General features: G+C 33.7%; 1 protein-coding gene across 1 annotated transcript; it reads left to right on the top strand.

Moving 5' to 3' along the window:
- Window positions 1–6,301: 6,301 nt before the first annotated feature.
- Window positions 6,302–10,097, top strand: LOC123561152 (uncharacterized). The gene is made up of 3 exons (XM_053524392.1): window positions 6,302–6,456; window positions 9,541–9,681; window positions 9,833–10,097. Exons 1-3 carry the CDS (start codon window positions 6,307–6,309, stop codon window positions 9,935–9,937), a joined length of 396 nt encoding a protein of 131 aa, XP_053380367.1. The 5' UTR covers window positions 6,302–6,306; the 3' UTR covers window positions 9,938–10,097.
- Window positions 10,098–10,656: the final 559 nt, after the last annotated feature.

The following is a 10,656-nucleotide window of genomic DNA, read 5'->3' as shown; positions in this document are numbered from 1 at the left end:
CCTGTTACATATGCGATCGCATTTGTAACACCTGTTACAAATGCGATCTGTTACGAATGTGGTCCTACACAGCTTACATACAAAAGCTTAACCAAATCGGGACGCGGACGCGGACACCGACGCCGACGCAGACGCCGACGCCGACGCATGGGCGAGTCCAATAGCTCTACTATTCTATGAATAGTCGAGCTAAAAATGGCAAATATCAGATACAGAATTAATAAAACTTCATCCAGATTGTCGTAAAATATTTTCTCGTATTTTCAACGCACAACTTATATACAACATTATTTTTGAAACTATGGTCGCTAAGTTTACATGTCATGACAAATTAGGCTATTAGGGAGCCATTAGGTACAGGTACTTGACTTTCTCTTACAATTAAAATTCTCATGAATGCTGTACTTCAACATAAGTATATTTTATAAAGTAATGGTAAAAGAAAAATTCAGAGATAATACAAGAAAGTCATAATACATGTATATGACTTTCTTGTATTATCTCAAGACATGTGACAAATGTTCATATGTTCTCCGTGACGATTTGATAAAAGACATCGTGAAATCATTCATCCTTCACCTCTGTTTCATTTGGGGAAGTTTGTAGTTACTTGCGGAGAACAGATTTGTACTGGTACAGAATACAGGAACACTGGTTAGGTTAACTGCCCGCCGTTACATAACTGAAATACTGTTGAAAAACGGCGTTAAACCCAAAACAAATAAAATAAATAAATATATAGGTAGTACATATTGTCTTCCCTATCGCTACGCAATGGATCGAAAACATACCAAATAATGGCGGCTGGTATGTGTTAACGTTTTAATCTGTAGACCGTCTAAAATGTCTATTTAATCTAAAAACAATACTAAAGACGTCATTAGTGTAAAACAAGAAATATCTTTAAAAATGATGGTCGGCGAATTGTAATAAGGAAAGAAGTTTATGAATTTTTCATCTAACATTCATCTTTCATCTAACATTTTTTCATATTACAAAACTAAACACCGCACTTTAACAATTTAAATGGTTCTCTTTTAATTTTTCGCAAAGGTTTCGTAGGGTTGCAATTTTGTTTCGTTTATCCTTAGACGAATAATTACAGCAGTAGTTTGATGAGGATTTATGAAGCGGTTCATGAGAAAAGGTCATTAACCTATCCCCAGTTGTACAAAAATAGCAGGAGACCTTATGAAATTGTTACACATCAAATTTGATAAAAATCCATTACATTTTAGTTGTTAATGTAAAGAAAGACATATCTACTTTTAGCTATAGTGGTCCCTAATAGGGCCCAAGTTCCTATATAAATAAAGAGGACCTTATAATGATGCTCCAGACCAAGTATGACAAAGATCCACCAAGCTGTTCATGAGACGCTGTATAAAGGCATTTCTAATTTTAGCTCTAAATGCCCCTAAAAGTGTCAAATGTCCCAGCTGAACAAAGTTGGCTGCTGGCCTAATAAAGATGCTACAAATCAAGTTTGATTAGAATACATGAGAAAAAAATCAATTAAGGATTTTTTTTATTTATTATTTTTATTTATTTCTAAAATATGCCAACTGATCCCGCTTTAACAAATGCATATTCGCTATTCATGAATCTTTGGACAATGACGTCACACCTATAAAAAAGTGAAGGTCAAGCAAAACATACAATTGTAATTATTTCAATATTTCTGTTTCATAAGCAAAGTTTGACCGTAGTCATATCACACAGACAAACTGTATGCAGCGTACCTTCATTTCAGTGTAATGAGATTCATTCCGAAAGGGGAGGTGTTTTTAACAGCCTATGGCCAGCCGAATGAGTTTTGATCTAAAAATGTAGTGCTGTAAAATGCGAAGAATTTGCGCGGTTAGAATCAATATAATAAAGAGGTTGCAAAATGTTTATCAGATAATAAAATATGGACAGTCGTTCGGATACGCACTCGTGATTTAATTATTACGCATCCGAACTCCTGCCCATATCTTTTTAACTGATAAAATATAGGGACATGTTTATTATTTCTTAATTTAAACATGTGCTCTATTTACAACGAAGCATAGATTAGTGTTTCGTATAGAATTCTGTTTTGTCCATATCCTTCCATCGCCTACCGCTCAATTATCAAAGTCCGATGTTTGGAAAAAAATCTACAGGGCTATAAAACATTTAGGATCGGGCCAAAACTTTGGGGTAGGTTGGAGTACCGGAAGCAAACAAGTTTTTAGGCCTTACAAAACGTACAAAGACCATATGACTGAGAAAACTAATGTCTTTTAGAAAAAAAGTGTTCATGTTGTATGATACAACGTCTGCTAGTTTATATACTTAGACATTACTAAACACATATGGCATGTATTTCAAAATTAAATACATTGTTATAAAAATCACAATCAGTATTTTACTTGGTGTAAATGATTTAATCCCATTATTTATATTAATGAACCGGTAAAGATATAGATACTTTATTGTTTGATTTGACAAAGATTAAAAAGACAGCGCTTCTCTATCATATATTTGTAATTATAAAACCCGTTTGATCTGGGATGTGTTAGTCTTTGTACCATGCCGGGTCACACTAGTACAGGTCTAATATGATCCAGGCTCGTGCTGAATCCAACATGTGAAACCTAGCTACTGTTCAATGACCCTTTAATGTCACACTTATGTACATTTCATTCCGTAACCGAAAAGTTAAATCGCTTACTCTATTCTAAATTAGATATAGATATAACTCTTAAGAGTGGTTATCGGCAAAACAAAGTCAATTATTATACTGTCATGAAATGATCTGTGATTTTCATATTATTACGTTCAATAACACCTATCCTCAGTCCTATACATATGAATACGTGACCATTTTAAATATAGTTCGGTTTTGATATCAGCGGTCCGTGATAGTGGTTCTTACCAAAATAAGGCAAGGTAAATCATGCTGATTCCCCTAAGCAGCAGACGGGTCTATAAATTGAACTAATCTTGAGTTTTTTTTTTTCTGTCAAACAGAAACACAGGTAAAGTAGCTCATTCGAGTATTATATATAAAAAACTTTTCACTAGTATCATTATTGATTGTTGTGTACTTTTAGTTCTGCGTTTGAAAAGTTCAGTGTTCAAAACATTTCTGATATTTTATTTATGGCACGGTATCAGGTATGGAAACGGTCATAGACCCCCGACCTAACACAGAAACTGTAGAGGATCTCGACATTGCGTACTTATGTAAAGAGACACAGGTGTGGCATTTTCCCGTCAATTAACGTGTCAATTCATTGTAGTAAATATACGGTTATTTCTAAGATAATTTTATTCATAAGTTTTCACGTTTTTGAAGAAATGTCGATCAGTTACTTAAAATCGTTTTGTCTAGTAGACAAATTTTGGACATGATAAATTAAGGATTTTTTTTTAAAAGGAAATATTGTGCAAATTTAGTTGTATGCTCTCATGTAAGTTTCAGACTGGTGTACTATGACATATTTGTGTAACTAACATCACTGACCATTTTTAAAGCATAAAAAACGCAGTTTTTCAACCTTTTGTTAAAAAGTTGAAAAAAGAAAATTCTCAGAGGTCATAAAAACATTTAGGGTCGGGCCAAAAACTTTGGATAGGTCGGGATACCGGAAACAAACAATAGTTTTGGCTTATATGACAAAATGGACATGATTAACAGCTGTTGCTAAATATACAGCCAATTTCTTCCAAGAAGTATTGATCACCATCAGTTGTACAATATCAGATTTATGCGGTCTCTCAAAAACGCATTTCCTGATATGACGCTTGCATAGTGTAAAATTTACCCTTATAAACTTTTATCTTTCTTGGACTGAATAAGTTTTAAATATTTCAAGCGGAAATTGTTTTCTTTCTTCTTTCATCTATCGATTTTACCTGTTCGAACAGTATCAGAATCTGAATCAAAGTACATCTATATGAAAAGGTAAAGCTATTAGTTAAATATTTGGCCTTAGAAAGGACAGCCAGTTAATTCACGTTCATAAATTGAACTCATCTTGAGTTTTTTTTCTGTCAAACAGAAACACAGGTAAAGTCACTCATTCGAGTATTATATATAAAAAAAACTTTTCACTAGTATCATTATTGATTGTTGTGTACTTTTGGTTCTCCGTTACAATCACTATTTTGAGATAAAAAAAATTGCTCTTCATGAAACATGAATTGTGAAAGTAAATAAATGCGATCATATTGTGTATGTCTTTTAAGCATCAAAAGACACATTTTCAGTAAAAAAAAACAAAAAAAACAAACAACAATGACGTATATATACCGCTACAGGAATGGAATCATGGGACAGCTTAATTTATCGGTTTGAAAAGTTCAGTGTTCAAAACATTTCTGATATTTTATTTATGGCACGGTATCAGGTATGGAAACGGTCATAGACCCCCGACCTAACACAGAAACTGTAGAGGATCTCGACATTGCGTACTTATGTAAAGAGACACAGGTGTGGCATTTTCCCGTCAATTAACGTGTCAATTTATTGTAGTAAATATACGGTGATTTCTGAGATCATTTTATTCATAAGTTTTCACGTTTTTGAAGAAATGTCGATCAGTTACTTAAAATCGTTTTGTCTATGATGTTAACTATGAATTATATTTTAACAATTTTGGACATGATAAATTAAGAATTCTTTTTAAAAGGAAATAGTGTGCAAATTTAATTGTATGCCCTCATGTAAGTTTCAGACTGGTGTACTATGACATATTTGTGTAACTAACATCACTGACCATTTTTAAAGCAAAAAAAGCGCAGTTCTTCAACCTTTTGTTAAAAAGTTGAAACAGAAAATTCTCAAAGGTCATAAAAACATCTAGGGTCGGGCCAAAAATTTTGGATAGGTCGGGATACCGGAAACAAACAATAGTTTTGGCTTAAATGACAAAATGGACATGATTAACAGCTGTTGCTAAATATACAGCCAATTTCTTCCAAGAAGTATTGATCACCATCAGTTGTACAATATCAGATATATGCGGTCTCTCAAAAACGCATTTCCTGATATGACGCTTGCATAGTGTAAAATTTACCCTTATAAACTTTTATCTTTCTTGGACTGAATAAGTTTTAAATATTTCAAGCGGAAATTGTTTTCTTTCTTCTTTCATCTATCGATTTTACCTGTTCGAACTGTATCAGAATCTGAATCAAAGTACATCTATATGAAAAGGTAAAGCTATTAGTTAAATCCTCTAAAAGGGCAAGTTTGGTACCCTTTAAACCGATTTAATTCCTCTCCTAAAATAGTTTTCTACAGATCTTTCCAAGACGGTATCCCACGGGTGGTTATATTTTGCCTCGTTTTAACTGGTTGTGATTTAACAGTCTGTGTTCTTTATCTAACATCTTGTATTGATCTGGGGAATTTTGTGTTTTTTTGATGTTTGTTTGAGTTGATGCTTTGGTTGTAAGATTATGCAAGTTGAGTTAATGGTTTGTGGTATTTCTTGAAATTTGCTTTTATGGAAGAAACATATCATCAGTATGTGCGTAGATTTACAAACTGCCACCATTCAATTGTTACAATTTTTCTAGTATTAACTTTTTAAACTTGCTAATTTCATCGAAGCTTACAAAAGTACAAGATCATAATTATGATAAGAAATATTTACCGCCATTATATCGCGGAATCGAAGCAAGCACACGAAATTATTATTATAGAAGCCAATTGATCCATCTCTTTAGACTTCTTGGCGATCTGTCAAAATGTTTACATATCGTTTAAGGACTGGCTGAATGTCAGTGAACTTTTAAGTGTTTACAATTACCATGTTCTAGTATATCACATATTGTCAAATGAAAAAGCTTATTAAAGCGAAGGATGTCTTGACAGGACTGTGTTGATTTGTGACTTACAATATCATGTTCTAGTATGACATACGGAGAAGAAAATATAATGAATTGTCGGTTATAGTTACAGGTAGTTGGCTCTTAGTTTTAGATCTTTAGATTGTAGAAAAAAATAACAACATTTCCTATGTCATCATCCATATCCGCTTATTCTTTACAAACGTCAGACATAAGAAGAAGTTATAAAATATTGATATGTTTACACTGTTTCAAAGAAGCGATGAAAATATCAAAGTGAATTACTAACTTATTTGTCACAGTATATGAACTGTTTTGTTTAGGAATGTTTTACTTTCACCTAGCAACAGCTATAAAATATTAAACCTGAATATAGCATTACATGCAGTCGTTTGAAGTTTGAGATCATTTTTGTTTTGTTCCCGCACAATTTTATGGATACTTCGTTCTGTCTAATTGTCTACGTTTGCTCGTTTAATCATGGAGCTGAAAAGTGTCTATTCCTTAATTGTGATATTTATATTTAACAAAATATCTCTCTTGTCTGGTAAAGGTATAAAGACGGGAAACTTCCAGGTCTTGCATCAACATCCTGGAATAAAGAACTGTGCTGCTGCTGTTTTGTATCAGGTTTGATTTTGTTAAATATTCAATGTTGTTAGAGAACTGTTGCACTAAAATGATCAACTTGTTTTTTTTTCGAAAACATTTTTGAACATTATTAAATATCAACATGTATGTCTATGACCACGGAACTGTTATACTGGTATCAGTCGTTAGAGTCCTTCGAATATAAATCGCTTTGACATAAAGTGCATTGTCTGAAATATTTTGCAATATGTCTTTTCCCTAACTGTATGACGAGCCTTGATGGACAGGGGCTACTTGAGAAAGTAATACCATTATTAATAATAAATAAACCTTAATTTAGGTAGTTTCTTCCAAACAGACTTTGCAGGTCTTTGAACTTTTTTGTTTGAATATTTTCGGAGGAAACATGTACACTCAATTGCCTAAGTAAAGAATGTTCTTTTTCTCGGACATTATAATCCGCATTCATAAGTGTAATTTCTTTTCATTAAACATAAAAAAATTGTCCTTAGAGTTTTAAAAATATTGAGGGAAACTGTATTACTATTTTTTGTTTGTTTGTTTTGGGTTTAACGCCATTTTTCAACAGTATTTCAGTTATGCGACGCTGGACAGTTAACCAAACCAGTGTTCCTTGATTCTGTATTAGATATAATGGCGGTAAAACATACCGTAAAACTTTAGAGTTTGTCAAGTGTACACTTCTAACTAGAAGTTTGCTATTTTGACCACACGGGTATTTTAGAGGGTGATTGATTGTGCCATTGTTAACTTTGCTAAAATGAAATGCACAGTGTGAGTCAAGAATTTGTGTGCCATAGGTTTTGTTTTATGAATAAAAATGTTAGAGTCTAGTTGGAAAAGTCCACACGTGTTGCCTGAACTAACAGTAACGGATATTTAGGCGGGAGCTGACGCTGATTGTTACACAGTGCACAGTGCTACTTTATATCTAATGAATACATGGTAAATGATGTTTCTGCTGTCAAAAAGTTTGAATATTTGACAACACTTCATATCACTAACATACCCACCATCCATTCTAAGACTCTCACTTTTTGATCTGTCAATCATTGATTTTAACCAATCGTGTATATTTTCAGTAAGTTTTAACCAACAAGGTATGTAAATCTCTTTCTCTATTTGTCATTTATTTATACATAGTATAAACAATATTTTGTACAATATAGGTGAGCACTGACTGCACCATAAAATATAGACTATGATTAATTAACTATATGTTATTTGCAGTAATACTATACTAATTGCCAAAGTTTTATGAGGATATATTCGGTAATATTTTGCTCCATCTTTGCAAACTCCAGACTGACTAGACCATTATCATATTATTTTCATTTGATTGGTTAATCATCTCGGCTGTAAGCGATACAACTTCTTATTGGTTCAGACATTTAGGTGAATATCGGCATCCGTTCTTAGCAGTACTAGATAGAAACCATCTTAATATCACTTAAAGGTTCTTTAGAACCTAAATAACCTTATTGACATTTATCTGATTACGAATACAGTTGATAAATTATTCTGTGCGAAATACCAGATAGTAAATTGTGCTCATCACAAAATGTTAAAAGTAATATAAAACGGAAGTATACTGGCGTTGGTCGAAAAATTGGTTTCTAGCAATTAAAGTTAAATATTTGGCCTTAGAAAGGACAGCCAGGTAATTCACGTTGTTTTGGCCAGTGGATTTAATATTTTTTCTACTCAAGTGACACTCTGTCTTGCACAATTTAACCAGTGCCCGATTGCAACTGTGGACAAGTTTAATATCAAAACTAGTTTGATCATTTTTTTTATACTTTGAAAGTAATCCTGATTATAAATCAGGATAATATTTTCATTTAGGAATCATAAAAATGACAAATGTCATTATGTTCTCTTTTGTGGTTCATATCACAGTTTGATAATGAAATAAGTATTGTAAAGTTAGTAAATAAAATTGTCATAAATTAGGTTCAATTGATTAATTTCATACTAGAGTTATTGTTTGGGTTTGACTTGCCGCATTTCCATTTGCGTCCGCGCAGTCTGGTCAGGATCCATGCTGTTCGCTAAAGGTTTCTCTAATTGCAATAGGCCTTGAAAGCGAACAGCATGGATCCTGACCAGACTGCATGGATGCGCAGGCTGGTCTGGATCCATCCTTGTCGCAAAGCCACTATGTTGGTTTTCTCATGGCACGGCTCAATTATATTTCTGGGTTGATTTGTTATATCACTAAACTATGTTAAATTATTGAAGTGTTCGATAGCTATGCAGGTGAGTATGCAAGTAACGCTGGTGAAACATGCATAAAACATATCAGTCCATTGTTCGAATCTGTCTCGGATTTTAAGTGACGTTGTTATATGCTTGCACCACCGAAGAAAAGTGCAGCGATATCGATTATGCTGCAGATGAAATTCGCAGGTTCATTATCATCAGCCTGAACCATTCTGATTGGTTCGGAAAAGCGAAAATGACGTGTAAACATGATAATTATAAATTGTTATATCAGTAGGATCTGAAATGAAATAGATCTAAATAAAAAAAATCAAAAGACAGAGCCCGCATAAAATAAGATAATTTGAAATTAAACAAGAAACGTATACTATTTAAAATACAACTATCAGACGACATTAATGAGCACGGGATTCGAACCTGTTTCGTCTAGATCTGAAACCTGCCTGCTTTACCTAATGCACGTTCCAGATGTGTTTCCAATTACTATCCGTGTACATTGTATACACTCAGTTCCAAAAGAAAGTGTGCACTTAGTTTTCTGTTATTTTTTCTCGGTTGTTTTCATGAAAACTTATAATGTTTGGTACCAGAATTTAAATTGGAGTGCATTTTAGATTTTGAGTTATACCTGAGAGTTAGTGTATGAAAAAATGAAACAAAAACGTCGGGGAAATTTTTGAAATATTTAAACTTAAAAAGTGCACACTTTCTTTTGGAACTGAGTATATATAATAGATGTATTACACCGTACAGTTGTAGGACGAAGTCAATACGAATATCTGACTGAAGTAGTCTAAATTTCAGACTCAGAGGTCAGTGACGAACATATCAGAGGTCAGTGACGAACATATAATATTAAGTTTGTGTCTTTATTTACAGAATGAACTTGTTGGCGGACGTGTGTCGAATGTGACAGGCATGTGTGAGGGCTTACCTTATCTCTGGGGTTTGAATGAAACCATACAAAGTGGTTATGCATATGTGAAGAAAATCTCTGCACAGGAAAGCTTTCAGCCACCGGTATACTACTTTAAAACATGATTTCAATTTCAATTTGAACGATACAATTTTTTATTTTTATATATTTCAAACTACGTTAACATTTCATTCCTAAGTCATAGAGTTTAATACCTTTCATGTATGTTTAATGCCAACGCTGTATCATTTTAAGATTATACTAGGCCCACAGCAGCCGCAGAAGTCCTGGCTGATCCCTGGTGTCCTAAGTGCAGGTGCAAAAGTAGAGGTGACTCTTGGAGGTGAAATTCTAGCGTAAGTAAACATACAATATTAACTTGGTTACAATCTGCAAACGGGAGTTCAAAAATTATCTTTCCAATCCGTAAGGTTTGAAAACAAAAACAATGAATGTCAGTAATTTTCAAATCTTTACAATTCAATATTGCAAATATCATTGTTTCTTTCCTTTTTAATGACAGCAGTTAAATGAGCCGCGCCACGGTAAAACCAACATAGTGCGTTTGCGACCAGCATGGATTCAGACCAGCCTGCGCATCCGCGCAGTCGGGTCAGGATCCATGCTGTTCGCTTACAAAGCCTATTGTTATTAGAGAAACCGTTAGCGAACAGCATGGATCCTGACCAGATTGCGCGGATGCGCAGGCTGGTCTGGATCCATGCTGGTCGCAAAGCCACTATGTTGGTTTTCACGTGGCGCGGCTCAATTAATATTCCGTTATATGAAGTATAAAACATAACACAGAAGTAGTCGCGCTTTAAGAAAATACTTTTTAAACGAGTTAAAACGTGCTTTGCTGAACGTGCGAATATCTATGAAATGTACATGTATCTCTTTCTTATGCTATAGTTGACTATACTCTTCCATTTCATAAATGTATACACATTTCATTAGCAGTTTGAAAATCTTGACAACAAGGCACTCCATCGACATATTTGGATATAATGATATTCCGCCGTCATCTAGAGGCCAGTCCTTATGTAGAAGGAAAACAAGGATCAAAATCCAACAGAAAA

Source organism: Mercenaria mercenaria, chromosome 15 (genome assembly GCF_021730395.1).
Source record: "Mercenaria mercenaria strain notata chromosome 15, MADL_Memer_1, whole genome shotgun sequence".
Lineage (NCBI taxonomy): Eukaryota > Metazoa > Mollusca > Bivalvia > Venerida > Veneridae > Mercenaria > Mercenaria mercenaria.
The sequence above is the reverse complement of the archived record's forward strand: the minus strand, read 5'-3'. Positions and strand labels throughout refer to the sequence as shown.